The following is a 24,998-nucleotide window of genomic DNA, read 5'->3' as shown; positions in this document are numbered from 1 at the left end:
CGTACTTCTTATCACACTCGTTCAGAAACAGTGTGTATTTGCTTAATAAAAAAAAATACATTTATGAAGAATAAAATTAGTCACTTGATTTATTTCATTTGAACAATTTTGATTTTTATACCTAAAGTACTGAATTGTTTTTAAACGTAGTTTTTATTAGGAAATTTAGTCGAAGAATGTAACTCTTGAATATTTCTAATATTAAGTAAAATCGAGTTAAAATAATATTAGTCTACAACCAAATAAAACCAATTTACACTCCGCTCGCTATCGTTAAATGTATGAAAAAAATCTTTTTCCTAAACCATACGCGTACAGTTGGTTTATCATACTATATTTTACCCCTATCCCGTCTAAAATTAGCCCTCGTAATTCCATCCCCGCCATCAAAATATTTGGCCAGCCCATACTGCGGGTCTTGAAGAACAAGTTACCTAGGCTTCATACTCGACAGAGAGGTGATATTCCGACCCCACAATAAGACAATCTCGGTACTCGGTCGACTCAACTCCATGATTTGAAAGCGAAGTAAATCTTTGTAATAAGGCGACATGCGCGACCATCGATATATTAACACTAGTACCTTACCTTACCTTAATACTGTTACTATTAGTATATCGATTTGCGCGACACTCCGCAAAACTTGTATAGTATACGTTCCGTCATGACCTATGCAAGTGTAATGTTCGTTCACACGACAAGCACACACATTAATTCTTTCCAGGTCATCTAATCCTGTTTTTGTAAGTTTATCGGTTGGAGCATCGTGATACCTGAGGAATGTGTTGATCTTCATGACGACCTAAATCTAAAACTTCAATTTAAACAGCGGCGCGACACAATAACCCTCCTAACAGTCATAAAGTTACTTATTTTATAGGTACACGGCTAAATGAACATTGTAGTTTTTAGAGATTTTAGAAAGTATATTTATTTATTTAATTATTAGGCTCACAATACACATTACAAGGTAAAAAGATACATCAAAAACACAAGTAAAAAAGCAGGCTACATTTCAATATTAACGGATTTGTAATTGTTTTGGTCTCTATAGTAAAATCTTAAAAATCCATTGTTATTCTATCAGCCTACAGAAGATTATTAGGCAATACAGATTTATTCCATTTTTCTAAGATAAACACATTTTTTTTTAATTTTTTACCTTTTATCTGTTCACCATTTCCCGCAAAAATTTCAGAACGACATGAAACGAACCGCCATCTTTGGTTAACCACTTTGATTTGACGTTTCTTTTTCTTTCCAAGCACGTTTTTCATAGGAGGTGAGTGAATTATGAATTATTTCGATAATAAATTGATATCTTCGCAAAAAAAAATACAAATAACAATTTACTGGAACACTACACCGCATTTTTGGTCTACGAAGTAAATAAAACCTATCATAATTGTTGAGACAGTTCGAAATTTAAAATCCTCGTGGCGTGTCATGTAGACAATCTCAGTTCATTTGTTTTAGATTCATTCACGGTCCAATTAGGAAGTAAAAAGTCATAAATTTTACGTGTGGTTTATTTTAGCAACACAATGCAAATATTCGTCAAAACCCTTACGGGGAAGACCATTACATTGGAGGTGGAAGCTTCCGACACTATCGAAAATGTCAAAGCTAAAATTCAAGACAAGGAAGGTATTCCTCCAGACCAACAACGTCTCATCTTTGCCGGGAAACAATTAGAAGATGGCCGCACTCTTTCAGACTATAACATCCAGAAAGAATCCACACTTCACCTGGTTTTGAGACTTAGAGGAGGTAATATAAATTCTTCTAATGAATTCATCTAACGATAATGTATTTTCAGTTCGTTCATATTCATACAACGAAATTTATTTGTAGGTACAATTGAACCTTCCCTTCGCATTCTCGCCATGAAGTATAACTGTGAGAAAATGATTTGCCGTAAATGCTATGCCCGTCTTCATCCTCGTGCTACCAACTGTCGCAAGACAAAGTGCGGACACACTAACAATCTGAGACCCAAAAAGAAGATCAAGGATTAAATAATATCCAAATGGGAAATTTATTGTAACAATACTATTCTCGTAACATGCAAAAGAAACTTAAAATAAAAGTTTTCATCATATTGTAATTTGTTTCATTTTGTATATTTTCTTTTGTAAACAAATGGGCCTGTTGAACATATTTGTAGCAAATGTTTGGAGCTAGTTTTGAGGAGTGTTTTTTGGTGCTATACAATTAAAGTGTAACTGTGTATTCTAGCAATGCAACTTTTAAAACTTTCAATACCTGGATCACCATTTCTGCTAATGTTTGTGTGAGATTAATTCAGGGTTTGGTAGATAAAATATACTATTGCAAAATTTTCACTTTTTTAAATTGAGTACTTCACTATATTGGAATTCGTAATTAAAAGACAAAATAAATGCGGTAGTATTTCATTGACACTTCTCGTTTTTATTCATGAACATTGTACACAAGTAGATTGTGGAGAGTATTAAGCGGTAGGCAGCGGCTTGGCTCTGCCCCTGGCATTGCTGAAGTCCATGGGCGACGGTAACCACTCACGATCAGGTGGGCCGTATGCTCGTCTGCCTACAAGGGCAATAAAAAATAAATAAAAAAAAAGATTAAAAATACTAAGCCTAAAGATAAATAAAACGAAAATATGATCGACCTGAATATAATTTTTAAATGCATTTTACATATTCGTAATAAAGAACTGATAAACTTCTATAATAATTAATAATTTTAACAAGTTTGTGACTATTTAGTAAAAATAACAATACTTTATTCAAAATTAATGGGTATTATATACTTAGCGAGAAGTTAAAATACTTAAAGATAATGGACGGATGTTTTAATCACTAAAATTGTTTCGTATTTAGTCATAAATATAATTTCTAAATCAAATGCATATTGAGCTATAAGTTCAAACCATTCCAAAGTGAACTACTTTTATTTTAGAGGGTTTCTGCGGGGCCGCTTCTGTAAAAGAATTTAAATACAATTTTAACTATCTTTCATTAATATGTACTACCAAAAAAAAATTGGTATGGGTACAGCGTTATAAGCATAAGGACATCACTGCTGACCTTAGGCCTCCCCAAAGATTTCGCCACAAGGTGTAATCCGGAGGAGAAAAAAAAAGTATACAATTATACATATAACTAAACTACTTTGATAAATCAATTTTCAATAATTTATTTTTGCTTAGGAGTTATAGAGTGTGATGGTTTAATTGCATGCTTTTACAGAAAATTTTCATGCCTGTGAGTACTTTACTTATCTATTTTAGAAACGATTTGAATAGATAATTAGCACAGTACAAACGAGGTAAAAATGTGACTATTTTACATATTTTAATAACTTACGATAGGTGGACGAGGTGGTTTTGATTTTGGTGTTTTAAAAATTACCACTGCTAGACTAGTGCCAAAGTGAATGTTACCGCCCGTCATGACTCATGAGGTCGGTGTCTTTTTGGTAGGCAGCGGCTTGGCTCTGCCTCTGGCAATGCTTAAGTCCATGGGCGAAGGTAACCACGGTGAGCCTTATGCTAGTCTGCCTAAAAGTGCAATATAAAAAAGGCTCAATTCGACCCTTCAAATGACAACATCCTAGTATCTCGTTACTACTAAATATAACACGTCTGCGGCACTAATACAGTTGAGTTTTGCATGACGTTCCACTAGCTCTTACTTCACACTATTTTTTATCTCGTTTGCTATACATGCGATGTGTGTTAAGAGTGAGTGCAGGTATGAACAAACATGTGCGATGGCGGCATGCGTCAGACTTCAACGTAGTCGAGCGGAGTACCGGGCGTCTGCGGAGTGAAGGCGGACAAGTAGTTGTGCGGCGGACACAGCGGCAGGCTGTCGGCCAGCTCGCGGGCCGAGTCCGGGGAGCCCGGCGGGTCCTGGAACATCATGCACAGATCGTCCTCTCGCATTAAAACTGTATAATCTCAAAACTTACTAATTTTACAGGAGAGTGTTTTAAAGGTTTAACAGTGATATTTATAATATTAATCATCTTTGCAACATTTATGTTTTATCTTTTATCAGTTACATTATCTGTATTTTAAAGTAAGATAAAATTATGTATTAATTTTGTTAACAGTAGTCAAAATATAGGTAAACTAAAAAAAAAACTAAACTACGCTCTTTTGACAGTATTTATGAGAAAAATACCGGTGATACCAAATGAATCCGCATATTAACTCAATTTCGAATATTTTTGGAAATTGTACACTTTTAATGCGAAAAGACGAAATGTGGATGTATAAGCCGCGCCAATAAAGAAACGAATCTAAACTGGCGGCGGCGATCATGTGCTCTCACTCTAAACTATCGCTGTTTTTAGTCGCACACGGCGCGTACTGCATGCAAAAAAATATCAGTTCTGACTTTGTTCTCACACTGTCTCGAAGAGCTTTTTTTTCTCTCAAATTCTGTTATTATTTGTTGCATTTGTGCGTTATTTCGTTGTTATTTTTGTTAAATTTGTTATTTTTAAAGTACATTCTCATCTGTTTTTTAATTTTTTTACAATAAACAACTTTTTCTTTCTTTTTATTTGTTGACTCTACCATCTGTCATTGCAGGTACATAGACGCCACTTTCGATTCGTTTTTTTATTCACGCGGCTTATACCTTCGTCATCCACACGGTGAGACGTGACTGGCGCCACCCACCTTGACACTAAGTTGATGTCTGAGGTTATCCCATTCTTCACAACGAAAATCATGATCGCTTTGCAGCATGAAATAAAAGTTACGACACTTGAAAAATCGCATTACATTCCGGTTCAGTTTGGAACTATTGCCTTAACTAACGCAATTTTATGGATAATATAGTGACTTTCACCAAAGAGTCTCAAAGTTATTAGCCAACTAGCGACCCGCCCTCGCTTCGCTTCGGAAACAATAAAACACACACGAAACAAAAAAAAAAAAAAAAAAATTAAAAAAAGTAGCCTATGTTCATCAGGGACAATGTCGGCTTCTAATGGAAAAAGAATTTTTCAAATCGGTCCAGTAGTTTCGGAGCCTATTCGAAACAAACAAACAAACAAATCTTTCCTCTTTATAATATTAGTATAGATTTATGTACACACAGAAAAGAAAACATAGTACAGAGTAATAGGAAAACTATGTACAAAGGCGCTGCTTATTTCTTTAAGAAATCTCTTCCAGCAGACATGCGAGAGGATTATGAGAATAATAATTAAAAGTGATGAGTGTGTGTAGAACAAATAACACATAACTAAAATAACAAATACAACATGACAATTATAGTAATGCACATACACATAGCAAACATTGTTAAACTTGAATACAAAATATTATACGTAACACAGTATATACGAAGTGTATAGAACAATGATCATTCGGCTGATGAGAGATAGAATTTTTTGACCTTATTGTCGTATAATTATTTTTGGCTAATTTCTATACTAATATTATAAAGAGGAAAGATTTGTTTGTTTGTTTGTTTCGAATAGGCTCCGAAACTACTGGACCGATTTGAAAAATTCTTTTTCCGTTAGAAGCCGACATTGTCCCTGATGAACATAGGCTACTTTTTATTTATTTTTTTTTACTTTTATTTTTTGGTTTCATGTGTGTTTTAATGTTTCCGAAGCGAAGCGAGGGCGGGTCGCTAGTAAATAAATAAATATACGACACTCACCGACATAACAGCGATCGTAACGGTGTCCGAAAACTTAACTTTATTTTTTTCAGTACGATTAACTGTTCTCTGTACGGTGTTCGGGTATGCTCTGTCCTCCAATGCGTAGTTCAGACTTGGCTGGTAATTGTTGTTTTGGTAACGGTACAGCGTTTTCGGGGCTTCCTCCTTCAGTTCGGCTTGGTACAGATGTTTGAAATGAGACATCGCGATCCTTTCGTCGTAGGGTCGCGGCACGATGTCTATGACTGAACGCGAAGGCATCACGGTCCCCTCACTGATGGCCGCCAGCGAGTGTTTCGTCGGAGGCCTGTGCGTCGCTAGACCCTCGACGCTGTGCCATTTAGAGCTTTGACTCAGAATCGGTTTCAGTCGATCAGCGCTGGGCGTTTTCAAGTAAATGTCGTCTTGAATGGTTCTGTGCCAAATCGTCGAGTCCCTCTCCAGGTATTGGTGTAAGTTCGGACGGATGCTGTTCGTGGATGAGGGTTCGGGTTGTGATGCGGGGACCGGGAGTAGGGTCGAGTGGTCCGGGAGCGCCACCCGGGGCAGAGGCGGGGGCTTGGTCTCGGACGAAGCGCTCGTGTCGTCTTCAGAATTCGAACACGAGCTGCATGAACACGACTCCGAACATTCCGAATCTGGAACAAAGCGTTGATTCAAGCTTTGATATATGTAAATCTAGTTAAAAACAAAATTGAGCATAATTGTACAGCCTACGACATCTAGAGTGGACTTATTTTCAAAAATTCAATTCAAGGAATAAAAAAAACTTGGAAAATTCAAGATGATTCATTTTAATTATGTAACTGGAGGTAGGTTATTGTAAACCAAATAGGTACCACCCAGGAGCAGGCCTATACTATACAAAGGAGCCTTTGATCTTGTGTCTCAAGGTATGGGGGCGACATTCATATTGTGATCTCTATCTCTTTCTCACTTAACACCAGATGGATCGTGAGCTCATTTTACTGTGCAGAAAATAAATGTTAGGGGGTGAGATTGTGAAATACCACGTCCCGGGCCCTGCCGGGCGGGTTTACTTCGTAACTTATAATAAACACGTCACTGTTTCCGCTGATTGCTGGTTGGTGCAAATGGACCGCTACGTTCTTAAACTAGCAGCATGACCCTTGCAATTCTTTATTTTCCATCATTCATTCTTTCATGCCTTTCATTCTTTCTGAATTACAAATTTAACGTGTGCGAAACCGCGTTACTTCAATAGTCTATAATAAGTTGTAATCAAATACAAGTTGACATATATGTACAATTAGGACAGTTGGAATTACGGACATCCGACTTTATGACATGTCGACTATATGTCGAGGTATATTTCTGCCGTGAAGGTTTGAAGGTTTTTTTTCTGCCTATGCTGATAGCCTTGAGAGGATATTTCAGCTTCGCCCTAACATGTAGGTGAGCTCACGGGGCTCAAACCTGACGTCGTTGCTAACAAGAACCATAACAAGAGCCGTGCTTCGCAGAATCTACCACTGGATCGGAAACGCGATCCACTGTGAAGATCCGGCAACAAACTCAGTGGGCTGTTTGAAGGGTGGGGCAGCCGTTGTAACTATACTTGAGACCTTAGAACTTAAATATCAAGGTGGGTGGCGCATTTACATTACAGATGCCTATGGGCTCCAGTAACCACTCAACACTAGGTGGGCTGTGAGCTCGTCCACCCATCTAAGCAATAAAAAGAAAAGCCTGTTTTTTTAAGGAATTTTATGACCTGGTAAGTATGATTTTTAGGTCAAGTCTTATTTTAATTTTTAATCTTATTTTTATGAAAAATTATAATATGGAGTGAAATGAAATGAAATGAGATGAGATGATATGGTATGAAATATAATCTCAGTAAAATGTCGGTCATTTACTGAGATTTTTTCAGTGGACTTTTTGGAGGATCCCGAGAAGTTACGTCCAGTGGCTTTGTTTCATTTTCCCACATTTGTGCACTCTCATAGTTATTAAGCAGTTAATAAATCACCGTTATTACACATTTAAACCTGAAGAAACACTAAAAATACACAAAATAAAATAATTCAACAACTTCGCTCCTCGCGTTCCCGCCAAAAAGTCGATGATCGAATTTTTTAAGTACCTACCTATACCGCTTAAAATCCCGTTCTTATCACTACGTATCTACTATTCAGTGACACTCATCATCTGATACCTACCTAATTTAAGATTTTAAACACAATTTAACAAAATGGATTATAGATACCAAAATGAATTTCTAAAGATTTTCTAAATTTATTTCATTACCTACATTCTAGTGATTTTATAGTGCGTCATTAATTACTCGTACAAAAATAATGCACTTAAATAATATCATTAGGTTAAGCGTATTTATGCGGCCAGTTTTAGCCTTTTAAGGCGTATTTACTTACAAATACGCCAGTCTTGAATCGTAAACAAGGTCAAAATAATAAATAACCTCCTTGGGTTCCCGCCAAAAAGTCAAAGAAAAGGCTGGGTTGTTCGTGACGCAGTAGTAGGTACCTGTGCAGTGCCGCGGCCGGAGCGCCCGGGCCAGCAGCTCGGCCTCGTGCTGGAGGCGCGGCGCGCGGCGGGCGGCGGCCCAGCGCGCGTCCCGGAATAGGTCCCAGGCCGCCAGCTCCACGCCCAGGGACAAAGCCTTCTCCACGCGGCCCCGTCTGCGCAACGCACATATATATTCGGCCTCAAGATCCACTCAGGGTTCGACTAGACGCAGGACACAGTAGTGTACGATTTTCTCAGAGGTTGTCAATAATGGACGTAGTTTTGCTGAATTTAAACATATTGTTACGCCAGCAAGAGTAACGCCATCTATTGCCGAATAGCCGAACGAATGTTGAAGGATCCAGTAGCACCTAGAACGCTCGAGAAGCACAACGCCATCTATTGTCAGATAGCGGAAACACAATACTAGAGATGTGTGGAATATTCTCGATAATTCTAGGGATGTGGTATCGACTATAAAAGCGTTGCAGGGATGGTACGCAGTCAGTTGGTAATCGGAATTACTCGAAGCGAAACAGCGAACGGATCACCGGAAGCGAAGCCGAAGAAACGAATTGAGAGTTTTAAAGTGTTTGTTGAGTGTTTTAAGTGTTCTAAGTGTTGAATACAGTTTTTAATTTGGAATTCGGTAGAATTTTATTTATCCCGAGCCCCAACGCGTAACAATATCTTTGTAATTAAAGGGGCGTTTTATTTGGTATTAGCATCAACGGTTCGATGTTTTTAATTGAATTTCAATTAAGTTTACTCGATTCAAACAGTTGAATAATGTTTTTTTAGTTATGACATTCTTTCAAATTTTAAACTTTAAGTGGCTCTACTGTAAAATTACAAAAATGTCACTTAAAGTAAATAATATTTCAACCTTCGATATGAAACCGTTCGCAAAAACTAAACTTCACTTCCAGGAAATGACTATTCTTCTTTTTTATTTTTTTTTAAGCTGAGTCGATGAATGGAGATTATTTAACAGTACAGTTATTTATAGACGTAACTTGCTTCTAATGGTAATAATAATAATAAAATCATTTATTGCCTTTCACATAAAATAAAATAAAATAAAATACAAAAAAAGAAAAAAAAAGAGGAAAAGGCAAAAGGTGGCTCAGCTAATGCTGTTCAAGGTCGATAAGTCGAACAGCGCTGATTTTCAGTCACCCCCGTTTCCCTTTGGTTCTTTGCGGGAATGAAGGCTAATTACAGACTTAGAACATTGTATAAACTAGTATAAAAAAATAAGAAAAAAACACGACTATATACCAAATTTACCTGAGTAAATGATGGAAGAACTTCCTGGCGAGGTCGTGCAGGGGCGAGGCGTACCGGCGGGCGGCGTGCGCGTGCGGCACCCGCGGCGCCAGCCACGCGCCCAGCGCCGCCTCCGCCGCGCCCTCGCCCGCCACCGCCTCTGACACACACGCGCGACACTGTTAATCTGTGCTCGCTCTCAAATTGTAATAAGTATTGTAACGCTATCTATCGCCGAATAGTCGAACGAATATCAAAGGATCTAGTAGAGCTTAGAACGCTCGAGAAGTACAACGCCCTCTATTGACAGATAGCGGAAACACAATACTAGAGATGTGTAGAATGTTCTCGATAGTTCTAGGGGTGAGGTATCGGCTATAAAAGCGTTGCAGGGATGGCACGCAGTTAGTCAGTAATCGGAACTACTCGAAGCGAAACAGCGAACGGATCACCTGAAGCGAAGCAGAAGAAGCCAATTGCGAGTTTTAATGTGTTTGTTGAGTGTTTTAAAGTATTTGTGAAGTATTTTAAGTGTTGAATACAGTTTTTAAGTTGTACTTTGGTGAAATTTTATTTATACCGAACCCCAGCGCGTAACAATATTGAATTTTTGGCGCCTATTTCTGTCGTGAAGCAGTAATGCGTTTCGATTTGAAGGGTGGGGCAATTTTATTTTGTAATTATACTGAGACCTTAGGACTTCCACTCAAATCAGGAGGACTGTGAGCTCGTCCATCCATCTAAGCAAAAAAAAAGACGCGAGGAGTGAAGTTGTGTGATTTGTTTCATTTTGTCTATTTAGTGTTTCTTCAGGTTTAATTGTGTAATAACGGTAGTTTATTAACTATTTAGAATCTGTGAAAGTTCAGAAATGTGGGAAAACAAAACAAAGCCGTTGGATGTAGCTCCTCGGGATCGTACAAAAAGTCCACTGAAAGTCTCAGTAAATTACCACAATTTTACTGAGATTATTATATTTCATCCCATATCATCTCATAGCATTTTATTTCACTCCATATTATCATTTTTCATAAAAAAATAATATAAATTAAAATAAGACTTGAATAAAAGATCTTAGTTACCAGGTCATAATATCCCTTAAAAAATGTAATTACTAAATATATGGAATCTATAGTGTGTGTGTTTTAATTTTGGAATTTTAGTCCGACTTCCATGATTACAGAATTTAGTTTCAAGAAATAACAACGACCCCAAACTAATCTATGGTTGGCACACCAAAATATTAACATTTTTTTTTAGAAAACGTGAGTATCGTATCGATGACATAGAATTGTGAACATAAGACAACAACGACATTGCATATTAAGTTCATTTAAAAATTAATGTAAAAACGTTGTCATCATAATTTTCAATTTCTTCTTTATGTACTAGTAGAGAAGTTTTATTTTTTAAAATATTATTAGTTAGATTACTAACATAAGTAGTATCGGTTGAAATTACGAAAGTCGAGGAGAGAGAGAGAGAGAACACCAATCAAATATAATACCTGCCCCGCTCCTGAGAGAAGCGCAGATAAGTTTATTGACGGCCCATAGGCAATCATTTCCTTCATGTTCCCAATCCATCGCCCGCAGCAAAGCTACTGCGCTCGACGTCCGACGAGCCCTTATCCACGCCTGTTACAACCGGTTTAAGCCAGAGTAAGTTTTATAATTAACATAGAAAAAAAGAAAAAATCTCAGACATACAGTATTTAAAATAGCAATAACGTTCTCAGACCAAAGAGAACGAATAACTTGATAGACCTTTTTAATTTGTCGGAGTAATAGTCGAATAAGAAAAAAAACGCGTTGTGATTACGAACGTCACTTGGAAGTGAGCGTGCGAGAGAGATAGCGAGATGTTTCCGCTGCACGGACTCAGAATGATGATTAGGCAATTTGTTAAAGTGCACCCTGACTAAGATTCGAATGTTCGTTTCGCTTGGTAAATTATTTTTATTATTTAAATGAAACACTGTCAACCTAGTACAAAGTGCAGTAAGAACATTTTGTTATCATTGGCACGTCAGCTTTTTAATTAATAAACATCTTGAAGCACATTTGAGTATCTATTTTTTCTGAAAACAACTAACAGAATGAAAGCCTTGGTTTGAATTTATTTACAAATCTTGTCTATTTTAGATAACATAATTTTTATAACAGAAAAAAACCGAGTCGACATCCCTATTTTTTAGAGAGCATGTATTATTGGCGGTAGCCAAAATTATCAACAACTACCGATTCCTAGTACACGTAATACACGAATGGAGTTACCGTTATAAGACGTGGGTGCGTGATGTGAATTAATGCGAGCGGACCGCCAGTGAATGTTGCCAGCAAAATGGGGCCACATTTCGCATTCAGGGTTGCGAGCACCTTCATTCTTTTCGCATCGCTGTAATTAATATTATTTTTTATAATATTAATTAATAGTATTGATATTAAAACACGTAAGTGGAAGACATTCAGTCATCCTGGTGTTAAATTGTGGTCGGTGCCAAAATAACTTCTATTCTGTTTCCTTCTAGGTATAAATTAAAAGTATCGAATGCCATACATAGAAAACGGTTAGCCCGAATTTTAAAACGAAACGTATGATGGTCTCGCATAAAAATTAGTTAATCATTTTTGAGTAAATTATAATAATAAAAAATATAAAGGAGTTGTATATTCATTTATCAAGTTTTAAGGACATATAGGTGATTTCCCCATTGCACCAAATTATTTAAAATATAATAATTACAAGACTATTCTTGAAATTCCGCAAATGAAAATATAAGGCAAAATTATATATATATTTTTTGTAATTATATACCTCAGATCCGCGGCTAAATCTAGAAACTTGATGTGATGATTGAGCAGCGAGAGGGCGCGGTCGAAGCATTGAATCCTTCCATTCTCTTCAATGGCTATCACTAATTCGCCAGCCCATCGCACGTCCGTCGCGATCTGCAAACAATACATTCTCATATTAAATATTGTTTGTCGACAATTTACCGGATATAAGGCAATTAACAGGTACATATATCTATGATAATAAGTTTCAATTAAAATGTAACTTTATAACGTGCACATCCTTATATCGTCTTCTCGTATTAAAACTGTATAATCTCAAAACTTACTAATTTTACCGAAGAGTGTTTAACATGTAATATTTTTAATATTAATCATTTTTTAACTTTTTTTGTCTTTTTTTTTACCAGAAACATTAACAAAAAATATGTATTAATTTTGTTAATAGTAGTCAAAATATAGGTAAACTAAAAAAAAAAAAAAAACTAAACTACGCTCTTTTGACAGTATTTATGAGAAAAATACTGGTGATACCAAACGATTCCGCATATATTAAATCAATTTCGAATATTTTTGGAAATTGTATACTTTTAATGCGAAAAGATGATATCTGTCGTGGGTCTCGGAGGGTGATGCATGCGGGCAGGGCGGGAGTACACGCCGTCGGCGCCCACTTAACTATGCTCTATAACTATTTTATTGCTTAGATGAGTGGACGAGCTCACAGGCCACCTGGTGTTAAGTGGTTACTGGAGCCCATAGAATCTACAACGTAAATGCGCCACGCACCTTGAGATATAAGTTCTAAGGTCTCAGTATAGTTACAACGGCAGCCCCACCCTTCAAACCGAAACGCATTACTGCTTCACGGCTGAAATAAGCAGGAAGGTGGTACCTACCCGTGCGGACTCACAAGAGGTCCTACCACCATAAATAAAATAAATTACAGTATTTAAAAAAAAAACTCTTTAGAAGTTCTTAGTTCTTTCTGCGGAAAATAGGAATTGTGGGAACGTAAACTGACGAAGCCGGCTTTAGTTGAGTGCGTGAGACCCGCGGTGTGGTGCGCCACGTGCACGGAGCCGTCGATGCAGGCTGCGACGAGGCGCGAGTCGCACGGCGCCCTGCGAGCCACCCGCGCCGGCGCCGGCAGTGCCAGCCGCGTCACGTTCTCCGGGGACACTTGCAATTTCGGCGTACGACTCTCCGTCACTTCGTATCTCATCCAGCGCAACGTCACGCAGTTCTGAAAAATTTATAGAAAACAATATTTTTTTAAATGTTAATAAGCATTTTTTGCTACTTGTCATGTTGGAAGAGAGTATTAATAAATAGAAAGTATGGCTGTTAGTTCAGTTTAGACTCCAGATAGAAAGCAGTTATATTTCTGATATACGCTAACAAAATAAATTAAATCTACATACTCTAATTTTCAATTATCAATTGCTTACCAGTTCTTATTTATTTATTTATTTATGTACACACCAAAAAGATGACATAGTACAGAGTAATAGGAAAATTATGTACAAAGGCACTGCTTATTTCTTTAAGAAATCTCTTCCAGCAGACCTGCAAGACCTTCTTATTAAGTTATGCATTAACAATACTGCCCTATTAATGGTTTTTTTATTTTTTTTTATTGCTTAGATGCGTGGACGAGCTCACAGACCACCTAGTGTTAAGTTGTTACTGGAGCCCATACACATTTACAACGTAAATACGCCACCCATCTTCAGATATAAGTTCTAAGATCTCAGTATAGTTACAACGGCTGCCCCACCCTTCAAGCCGAAGCGCATTACTGCTTTACGGCAGAAATAGGTGGGGTGGTGGTACCTACCCGTGCGGACTCACATGAGGTCCTACTACCAGTAATTACGCAAATTATAATTTTGCGGGTTTTTAATTAATATTTACCTTTTGTGATGCAGTTTGGTCCACAATATGTATGATCCGATCGCTTTTATGCGAAAGCTCTGCAACTAATGTTTCATTTTCTAACCGATGGTAAACAAGTAGGTTCATGTGTTGTCTGAAATGAAAATACATTCACTAGTAGAATAGTTATTTAAGCATAAATTTAATCGTAGGACATATTTGAAGAACGATGACGACGAATAGAATAAAAAAAAACAATTACGAAGCATACTCAAGTACAATCATAGACAAGTATATGGAAGATTGGTACATACTTTACAGTGTAATGGCCGAATGGGTTATTGGTAATTTTTAAAACCGCTAATTTAATTAACATTACATTCTGCTTGTGGCTTCAGCCTGAATACCTTTGGACCTCGAAAATTAAGCCAAAAATATGATGGATTATTTTCATATTGCCCACATCATAGTGAAGGGGAAAGTTTATTGGAATATATTTGTATACCACACTGAAATATCTACATATTTATTTGAGATAGTACATGTAAATTTTGAGGACTTGATATTCTCTAAAAGCAGCATATATGTAGCTGACCATGTGAACAGTGCCCAGGTGAGAGCAATGAGTGCTCAGGTGAATTCCTGCCACTTTCAGAGTTTGGCCCTGGGTCATTAACGGTCATTATCAACAATAGCTATTTTTAAGTAAATTGCAATCTGTAAAGTAAGCAAAAATGTTATAAATATTATCACATAAAAACACAGATTAACAGTCTGGTAATTTCATCAAAACCAAGAAGCCTTAACATTATTTTTCTTTTCCGTTTAACTGAATCACAGTAATTAAACCATTGTGTGATCGCCAAGTAATGGGAAAATTGGAACTTAATTCATAATCATTATGCCAGATTAAAACCCATTAATAATTGAACTATTAAACCACAGGAACGCATTACCGGTATTATAGTGCGTTCTACAGTTAAGACAGTGCTATTTATTGATGAAGTTCAGAAATAAAGTTTTGTTACAAAAGTTAAACTAATTTCCCAAAGGAGGAAATTGCCAGAACAAAAAGTTTTCAATCCAGAAAGTGTCAATCCAGAAAGCGGTCTATCTATTGTATATGCCAACCTTCATCCAAATCTGTTTAAAGGTTTATGCATGATCCAGTAACAAATATCCATACATCTTCACAAACTTCATCATCCTACTAATATTATTAATATGATTAATAATATTAGTAGGATGATGTTGGAAACTATTTACATAATTTTCATTATGCTATTTTCACATTTTGTATCTTAACTTTTGAGAGCTGAAGTAAGAGAAAAAATAACTACTTATGAGATTATGGACTTGATTTGAAATTAATATATGACAAGTCTTACCCGTTAATTTGATACAGATGTAAATTTGCATGATCTTCTAGTACAGGACTCCAAGGAGCTGGTTCAGCAGGAGTGACACTCCAGACTAGAGTCCATAATAAATCATTATTTTCACACCAAGAGACATGTCTGTCTGTGCGACGTGAAGCTCCACCAAGTTCAATAGTCTAAAAAATTTTTAACTTTGTTGCTGGCATTATAAGTTGATTACATGAGGGCCCACCTAAATTGTCCATTCAGGATCAGTGTTGAACACTATGTGGTGTTGTAATTTGAACGAGATTAAATAAAATAAATAATTTGTGACAATATACTGATTTTAATATCCTATTTTGTATTACAGTTATTATGGTACCTTAGGGAAAACAAGAAAAGGAACACATTCTCTGAACAGGTGATATTGTTATTGACTTGAAAATGTTATCAGCATGATTCAGGCATCTATCATATCAACATTAAATACCTTGAATATTCAAACTTTAAATAGCAATATTGCATTGCCTGGCTGGTTCCACTTAGAAATGTGAGTGCAAACGCTTTGGGACAAAGTCTCAACTGATTATCTAATCAATTGAATCCTTTGTTAGTATTTAATGTGTATCAATAGACAATCAATATAATATAAGTACTTACTTGTAACAGAGGTTCTTTATCAACTATTTTACATGGCACATTTGATGTCTTCTTTTTAAATGTCACTAATGTTGCTATTCGGTCCACAAATGTGAATAATATGTGGGACTTAGATAAAACAACTGAAACATATTTTTCATTTAGCTGGTTGATAACAACTATATTTATTAGTTTAAGTTTTACAGACGATATAAATGAAATTTTAAAGGAAAAATTATCAGTCAATTTAGATGTTTTAATGAAAATAGTTAATTACCATTTGTTACAGTGTGTCCAGGAAGTTTGCCTACAAAATATCTATCAAATAATATCTGTGAAATGTCTAAAGTATCTTGCTTAACTGTTAGGTAGGCTATGACCCCTGATGAGAATATAATAGTTACAAGTCGCTCATTAGTCCATTCACAAGCTATCACATTTTTATCACGTAATTTGGATTCCAGTTTTTGTATTTGCCGCGGGCGAGGTGACCGCCAATGTCCACCACGCAATTCACAGTAATTCCTTTTACTTGAACCGTATATTGATTCTTCAGCGCGTTTTTTCGTTTCATACCTAAAAGAATATTTCGGTAAATTTGGATTTATTTCTGATTTTCAAATTAATTGCTACTGAAACCTACTTGAAACATTTGAAGTCGCTACTTTTAAGGTGTAATGTTTCAGAGGATGTTATATATTTGATATGGTAATTTATCATTGTAATTTTTAGTTTCTATTCACATTTCTTTTTATTCAAAATATTAAAATCACGGAAGCGATTGTTAAGATTTATAAACAAACCCCAACTTTTTGACATAAGTCAAAAGCGAAAGTTGTCTGTGTCTGTTGTCAACTGTTATTAGTGATGTGTCAGAGATGCCAGGGGTACAGTCAAGCCGCTGCCTATCGCTTAGCTTCGGCTAGGCTCTCTCGAGTTAAATTTCCGTCAACTCTTATTTGGGCTGGGTGTTTTTGAACGAGTGTTTTTTTTGCCTACTTGTTGCTAGTAATCTTGAGGGGTTATGCTAGCTTCACTGGACGTATAAGTGAACTCACGGGGCTCAGTATGGGCATTGGGCTCAGTTCGCTTACATCTACATCTGCCCTAGGAAGAGCAGTAGGCAAAGCAGCGTTTCGGAACTGTCTTTAGATATTCACATATCCATCGATGCACATATCGGATTTTATTTAAGGTCGTCGTGAAGGTCTAAATTCTTCACGTGCCGTGGTGCTCTGACGGCTACTCTGCAAAAATGGCATTGAATGATTTGTAGGGTCTTTAAAAGATGCGTGAGCGAACATTACACTTGCACAAGTCATGACTGGAAGTACCAGGGCCCTGAAACTGCGATACTTTAAGACAAGTATTTTTTCTATGAAAACTAGCGACGTCTCGTAGCGGATGCCCCTAACATAAACTTATTTGTTGTTAAAGTTAAGGCATTTAATTATTGTATAACTAAACACAAGAATAAAAAAAAACACATATGTCTTTATTTTTTATAGACAAATTGATAAGTAATATGTCACTGCCATCTACCGGAGCAATGAGAAACTAATCGAAGCGAAGTTATCTAGTGGCCGACGCCCGTAAACATTTTTGTTGACGTCATACTTGTCAAATCTAAAAATCTAAGTAAAGTCAGTAAAAAAGATAAGTATTTTAAAATAATATTTATTTATAACCCAAATATTCACGTTCGCCAATTCCACTCATCTCGTCGTGACCTAAAGTATAAGACATCCGGTGCATTCGTATCTAGCGAAGCAGCGCGACGCACAGTGGGTCGATACTATGATTTGAGTGACTTAGGGACCAACTTGGTTTTTTAACAAATTTTTTTACGTAGATAGATAGAGCTCGTTAATCTCAATAATAATTGTTTTGGGCAAAAATTACAAAAACTTTATAGTTTGGTCAGAAAAATGTGTTTTGTGATTTTTTTGTATGGAGCGGGTCACATTAAATTAAATTCCTGCTAAGTACCGTGAGGTCCCGCTTTGAAACTTTATTTTTCTTACACCTTGTCTAGTCTACTATCATTTGATGCTATGAACATGTGCATAAAGTTGCAACTCTGCCAAATAAATGGATCGAAAAAAATGAATAAATACATAGAGTAAAAATCTTTATTTTTATTTTCGTAAGTCCTTTTAAGTTAAATTTGATATGGATTAGTAAGTACAAGCACGCAACGATACCCATAATTACATAATACCTAACAAAAATACATTTAGTAGGTCTTAATTAATCAATCTCTCTAAGTATTATATATTTTGTTTCACCATTCGATCTTTAGATCAGAAGACAAAAGAAGATTGTGTAAAATATCCTCATTAGTCGGCAGTCTACTTATCTTTCTAAAATAACAACTCTCTGTATATTTCCGAAAATCTTTATTGCGAGCTTCCGCTGCCTCTTCCGACAGTTTACCTATAGGAATGGCACGAAAGGCAAAGCTTTTTATTATTGTATATCACTACCATGTGCCAACAATTTATGGATACTGGAAGGCATATAATACTAGGGATATAAATAAATATACAATTCTGCAGTATATCTACAAAACTCGGAAAAATTGGAAAGGTCCACGCGCTCTCCAGATGCAACAGTCTGAAGAATCACGTGAAACCTCTCCATTAAATCTTTACGTATTCCTGTTATGCGGGCTGTTCCTTCTGCATTCCTGAAAAATCTTCTGGCAGTATTGCCATCATTGGTTGTTCCTGCTTCTTGCTTGACAACATCTATAAGTAAACCATATTCCTTTTTAAACGCTTAAGGTATAGCGCTCTTTCTGATTGATATTTTTTCTTAGTCATCGCCCCTTGCAACTCCATTTCTTGAAGTCCAAACGAAAAGACGCAAACAAAAAAATGTCATTTAAAAAATAATCTCACAGGAAACTACTAGGATGAAAAAATTGTGAAGTAATAAAATTATATTTACCGATATGAAGTAAGCACTCCATGCGTCTTATCCAGGCATGTAAAGATGGCATTCCATACTGGAATATTCCTTCATTATTTTCTCTTTGATAAGCAAGTGACTCCAAAAAAGTCTGACGGTTTTGCTTTGCAAATATCACAGACAGCAGAAAATGTTTCTGACAAATATAAGGTTAAATAACCTTCCTGCCGTCTATCATCGTCATGTGCAATTGATGCTTAACTTCAACTTGTTTGATTTTTGATGGCTGAAGTCTTTCTATTTCTTCTGTTATGCTAGCTTTTATAATTGCCACTGTTGACTGCGTTTCTTTTATAAATTTAAACATTATTGGACGGCAACAAAAAGTTGATGAGGGTAGGTCGTTTTCCCAAACAATTGTTCCATAAAATTTCTGAAGCCTTATAGGAACTAGACTGGTCAAGAAAATAGATGAATCATCAAACTCTGTTTCAGTCTTTTGTTTATAATTACTTTGACCTGGGGCTCTATCAAAGCCTATTTGCTTATAAGCAGTAGCTCTCTTGCCGAGTCGAAATCCGAAGTAATCACATTTAAAAGCCTATATACCGCCAAGCTTAGTAATGCTTGCATTTTAATAGCAGCTCTTTCTTCATTAATAACTACCTCGTCTTTCCCTGGATAACATTTGGTCTTTTCTTGCTTAATTTTATATTAAGAAGGGTATAAATCGGACCCATTTTCATTTGCTGCTTCTCTTAGATTTATATACTGCCACTTACTTAATTTAAGTGAAACTAATAGTGCCTTATCGGGAGAATATGTACTACTTTTCACTTTACTTGTACTTAAACACTCCTTAACTTTTTCTAGATCTTCGGGGTGATTTGACAAATGGTTCATTATTTCTCCTACATCTTCATTTCCAGTGTTTCTCAAACTAGCAACTGTAGTAGCTTTCATTTAATCCGGGGTTAACGAAAGCGATTGGTAAATTTGTTCAATGTGCCTGGATCCCAATTCTTCAAAAGGTTTTCGAGGTGTAAAAGTAGATGTCGAGGCTTCTGTAGTACATTAGAGCGTGGTACATTTTCAACATCTTCAGTATTAGAAATCTCGAGCCTTTCGTGTACAGTGTTGATATCTTCAGGTATCATGCCTTCGGGCCAGTTTATTGCACATTCGAACTAATCACATTTTTTTCTTATAAACTGTGCTAACATGCGACTACTTCGTTTCCATATTGCACTTATATTTGAACAAAAGTGCGTACAGAATTTTTGGGGCTCAACACTTTTCTCTTTTGTAGTCGTCGTGGCCTAAAGGATAAGACGTCCGGTGCATTCGTTGTTGCGATGCACCGGTGTTCGAATCTCGCAGGCGGGTACCAATTTTTCGAATGAAATACGTACTTAACAAATGTTCACGATTGACTTCCACGGTGAAGGAATAACATCGTGTAATAAAAATCAAACCCGCAAAATTATAATTTGCGTAATCACTGGTGGTAGGACCTATTGTGAGTCCGCACGGGTAGGTACCACCGCCCTGCCTATTTCTGCCGTGAAGCAGTAATGCGTTTCGGTTTGAAGGGTGGGGTAGCCGTTGTAACTATACTGAGACCTTAGAACTTATATCTCAAGGTGGGTGGCGCATTTACGTTGTAGATGTCTATGGGCTCCAGTAACCACTTAACACCAGGTGGGCTGTGAGCTCGTCCACCAATCTAAGCAATAAAAAAAAAAAAAAAAAAAAAAAAAATCTTCGGTCACGTTCATTTGATTTTGTAGGAATTGAAAGTTTTTTATTATCAGACAGCGACTGTAGTTGCTCTCTTAAAATCATAAATAATCCTAAATTGTTAATAAAATTATCCATTATAACGGAAAAAGGAAGATCACGACGACAATCAGAAGATGTTAGTAGTAGTACGAATAAACGAACACTAGTTAGTATATAATAAATATTGTCACTTTATACTTCCAGAGAGACACAAATGTGTACTATATTTTCTACTACCCAGTAATGGCTGCTTAACTAATTATCCTCAGTAACTAATGTTAACTATCCTAATAATTACAGAGATTGATTAATTAGAGACCTACTAAATGTATTTTTGTTAGGTATTATGTAATTATGGGTATTGTTGCGTGCTTGTACTTACTAATCCATATCAAATTTAACTTAAAAGCACTTACGAAAATAAAAATAAAGGTTTTTATTCTATGTATTTATTCATTTTTTTCGATCCATTTATTTGGCAGAGTTGCAACTTTATGCACATGTTCATAGCACCAAATGACAGTAGACTAGACAAGGTGTAAGAAAAATAAAGTTTCAAAGCGGGACCTCACGGTACTTAGCAGGAATTTAATTTAATGTGACCCGCTCCATACAAAAAAATCATAAAACACATTTTTCTGACCAAACTATAAAGTTTTTGTAATTTTTGCCCAAAACAATTATTATTGAGATTAACGAGCTCTATCTATCTACGTGAAGAAAAATCTTAAAAAACAAAGTTGGTCCCTAAGTCACTAAAATCATAGTATCGACCCACTGTGCGACGGTGCTCGAATCCCGCAGGCGGGTACCAAATTTTTCTAATGAAATACGTACTTGACAAATGTTCACGATTGACTTCCACGGTGAAGGAATAACATCGTGTAGTAAAAATCAAACCCGCAAAATTTGCGTTATTACTGGTGATAGGATCTCTTGTGAGTTCGCACGGATAGGTGCCACCACCACCACCCCGCCTATTTCTGCCGTGAAGCAGTAATGCGTTTCGGTTTGAAGGGAGGGGCAGCCGTTGTTGTGCTGTAAAAACTGAGACCTTAGAACTCGTCTCAAGGTAGGTGGGGCAGCCATTGTACTGTAAAGATTAAGGCTTTAGAACTCCCGTGTCAAGGTGAGTGGCGGCATTTACGTTGTAGATGTCTATGGGCTCCAGTAACCACTTTACGCCAGGTGGGTTGTGAGCTCATCCACCCATCTAAGCAATAAAAAAACGGTAATTTTCGTAATCTTTATGCGTTTTATTTTTGTCAAAGTCCGTTTTCTACTACATCTCTGAGAACGCTAATGCTAATGTAACATGAGATTTTTTTGTTTAGACAAATTTAATGTATTTTGTCTCGATTAATACACACACTTCACAATTTTATTTCATTTTCGAAATTATAAATCTTATAAATGATTGTTTCAATCTACTCGCAACTTAAGTATACAATATAAAATACAAATTATATCATTAAAATGGCAGAATTATTGAAGTTAAAACGAAATAATGGCGGACATCTGGCGTTCGTGTCGGCGTTTTCGCCGGAGTCAGCTAGATCTACTTTAATATAATTTTAATTATTCTGAAGCGTATCTTTAAGACTGACCATATTTCTTAATCAAATTCCAAGGTAAAACGTTATGGAATTCGGATGAGTGCTCTAGTTGAATTACCTCGTTTAAGCCTTTTGGGATACCTGATATTATTTAATCGACATAGACTGACATCCAGTTAGTTATGTTTAGATAAATACTCGGAGGTATACCGCCGATCATCTCCCTATGAATATGTATGAGTTAGGGATAGACTTTGCAAGTATTCTTCGCACCGATAAGTGTCAACGTTCTCCCTATTTCTTTTGCCATACGTTAATGCGTGAAAGACAGCACGGTCTTCATATAATATAACTCTGTTGCAAGTTATCACCTAATATAATAAAAATAGGTTTTATCATATTTTGAAGTCTTTCACACTGAAAATGTGCTGCTTTTTTTTATTGCTTTTGTAGGCAGACGGGTATACGGCCCACCGGATGGTGAGTGGTTACAGTCGCCCATGGACTTCAGCAATGCCAGGGGCAGAGCCAAGCAGCTGCCTACCGCTTAAAACCGTGCTAATGGGCTTACTAAATAGTAATATTATGCGCTGTTGTTCAATGCAATATCAATGCATAAAAAATAATTGATCAACTTAACTACAAAAGTAGCACTTAGAGATTTAAAATATTTACAGTAAACGACCCTAGAGGAAACATTTTGTTTCACCGAGGGGGTGTCTTTGGCGATAGAGCATCAGAGCGATGAGCACGGAAAATTAACGGGAGATTTCTTCAAAATGTCGTTGGTGCGATTCTTTTTTTTATTGCATTTGTCGGCAGACGAGCATACGGCCCACCTGATGGTAAGTGGTCGCCGTCGCTCATGGACGTCAGTAATGCCAGGGGCAGAGCCAAGCCGCTGGCTACCGTAAATTCATATACATATTTGACGAGATAATTTTATTCGGGGATTGATAGGTAAATAGCGCTAGAGATTTTGATATAAAGGGTTTTTCAGTAAGAGCGCTCGAACTGAAAAATAAAATGAAAAAACCTGTGTGATATTGCCACAATTTATATTTTATTTTAAAGGGCATTCGATGATATTATGTATGGAATATAATTTCAGCCAAATGGCCGCCGCGACTCCGCTGTAAGTGGTGTATCCTGGTAGACCACATTGTACTGTTGTAACTGTTTTGTCTGCATAGACTATATATTTCATCGCCCCATCTCGAGCGGTGTTAAGTCACACAATATATCAATAATAATAACATTAAGAAAGGTTAAGTTTTTTTATTGAAAAAAAAAAAACAGAGCTCTAATGAAGAGAGAGTCACACAGAGATTCAGTGGATTTTATTTAAACTTTGAATGCATCGCTTTCCTGAAATTAGCTACAGATCGTCCCGATGTTTGAGCTGTGTGAAATCAGATGTTGGATTCATTTGGAAAAAACAAAATCGTGGAATTTTACGTTAATTTTGAAAAGGAAATAGTAATTGCTAGTTAACCAAATAAGTGTTTGGTATAGAGCTACCAGTTAAAAAGGTTTCATAACGGTTTAAAGCCGATGAAAAACAGATTAATTGCAAGATTGCTAGTCTCGTATGTTCAAAATCGAGGTAAATTATCTTCAACACTTTTTTTATTTTTTATTCCTACCTAAGCTGGTAGCCTTGAGAGGCTATTCCAGCGTAACCTTAACTAGTAGGTGAGCTCACGGGGCTCAAACCTGACGACGTTGCTAACACGAACCCTAGCAAAAGCAGTACTTCGCAGAATCTACCACCGGATCGGAAACGCGACCCACTGAGAAGATCCGGCGAGAAACTCAGTTGGCTGTGTCTGAGGGTTCAACACTTAATATTTAAGTCTTCAACTCCATAGTTATTTGTGATCATCGATACCGATGCTACATACTTGACCATGGTCCCGAATCATTTCTACGTTGAAGAAATCAAATCGTGTAAGGCAAGGTAGATATCACTACAGCGCCTGTTTCTGCCGAAAAGTTGGTTTAATTATATTAAATTCACAAAGTTCTTCACTTCACTATTTAATACTATAACAAAATTAGCAAGAGAACAAAAATCAGATAGCCATATAAAAACAAATAAAAAACTTCATCCTGTTTTCGTATAGTAAATAAATCTTTGTTGCATCATATGTTTTTCTCTCTAACAATCACATACCTAATCTATATTTATAATCTAGTGTATACATACTCTATGTCCAGGTCCTTACCAGGCCAGGCGAGTCCAGGCCTCGTTATTGTTGAATAAAACTTTAAATGATTTCGTAGGTATCGTAATAGGTTCGAAGGCAATGTTTTTTACGCACCCATAAACAAAAAATCTTAAAAGCCGACTTCTCACATTGACGCGGGATCGATTACATCGCCCCCGAATGAGCACAAAAGCGACGTGTTTTACAAAAGATTGTATACATGTACCGAATATGAATTTATCCCGAACTGAAAAGTAATGTTTTCTTTTCAAAGGCAAATGAGCTTAGATCTCGGCCCTCTCAGTTAGGTAACTGGTTACAGGGGTTCAAAAACACCACAGTCTATTTTTTTTGTAATTGTTATCCTGCTCTTAAAATTGTAAGGTATGAATATTTTTCACCAGAAAAGGCTAAATCCTTACGCGCGGAC

General features: G+C 36.5%; 2 protein-coding genes across 6 annotated transcripts; one reads left to right on the top strand and one right to left on the bottom strand.

Annotated features, from left to right (window-relative positions):
- Positions 1 to 36: 36 nt before the first annotated feature.
- Positions 37 to 2,101, top strand: RpL40 (ribosomal protein L40). Its single transcript, XM_028178524.2, has 3 exons — positions 37 to 1,282; positions 1,538 to 1,770; positions 1,855 to 2,101. The coding sequence occupies exons 2-3, from the start codon at positions 1,545 to 1,547 to the stop codon at positions 2,016 to 2,018; spliced, it is 390 nt and encodes a 129-aa protein (XP_028034325.1). The 5' UTR covers positions 37 to 1,282; positions 1,538 to 1,544; the 3' UTR covers positions 2,019 to 2,101.
- Positions 2,102 to 2,398: 297 nt separating this feature from the next.
- On the bottom strand, positions 2,399 to 16,939 carry frtz (WD repeat-containing and planar cell polarity effector protein fritz). 5 transcript variants are annotated; one of them, XR_016324009.1, is made up of 15 exons: positions 16,751 to 16,939; positions 16,385 to 16,683; positions 16,129 to 16,250; positions 15,496 to 15,662; positions 14,147 to 14,261; positions 13,254 to 13,475; positions 12,252 to 12,385; positions 11,711 to 11,831; positions 10,942 to 11,071; positions 9,456 to 9,594; positions 8,184 to 8,338; positions 5,673 to 6,313; positions 4,676 to 4,733; positions 3,799 to 3,898; positions 2,927 to 2,964 (listed from the first exon to the last, which is right to left on the bottom strand). XR_016324009.1 is itself a non-coding variant. In XM_028178520.2 (14 exons), the coding sequence occupies exons 1-13, from the start codon at positions 16,825 to 16,827 to the stop codon at positions 3,770 to 3,772; spliced, it is 2,451 nt and encodes an 816-aa protein (XP_028034321.2). In that variant the 5' UTR covers positions 16,828 to 16,939; the 3' UTR covers positions 2,399 to 2,964; positions 3,750 to 3,769. The 5 variants fall into 5 exon arrangements, 4 of the variants coding, with proteins under 4 accessions (XP_028034321.2, XP_028034318.2, XP_089588082.1 ...); XM_028178520.2 differs by lacking the exon at positions 4,676 to 4,733 and having other exon boundaries at positions 2,399 to 2,964; positions 3,750 to 3,898; XM_028178517.2 differs by lacking the exon at positions 4,676 to 4,733 and having other exon boundaries at positions 2,646 to 2,964.
- Between the last annotated feature and the right edge of the window lie 8,059 nt (positions 16,940 to 24,998).

This window comes from Bombyx mandarina, chromosome 12 (assembly GCF_030267445.1).
Source record: "Bombyx mandarina strain Sakado chromosome 12, ASM3026744v2".
Classification (NCBI taxonomy): Eukaryota; Metazoa; Arthropoda; class Insecta; order Lepidoptera; family Bombycidae; genus Bombyx; species Bombyx mandarina.
Note: the sequence above shows the minus strand (reverse complement) of the source record. Positions and strands in the feature narration are given on the sequence as shown.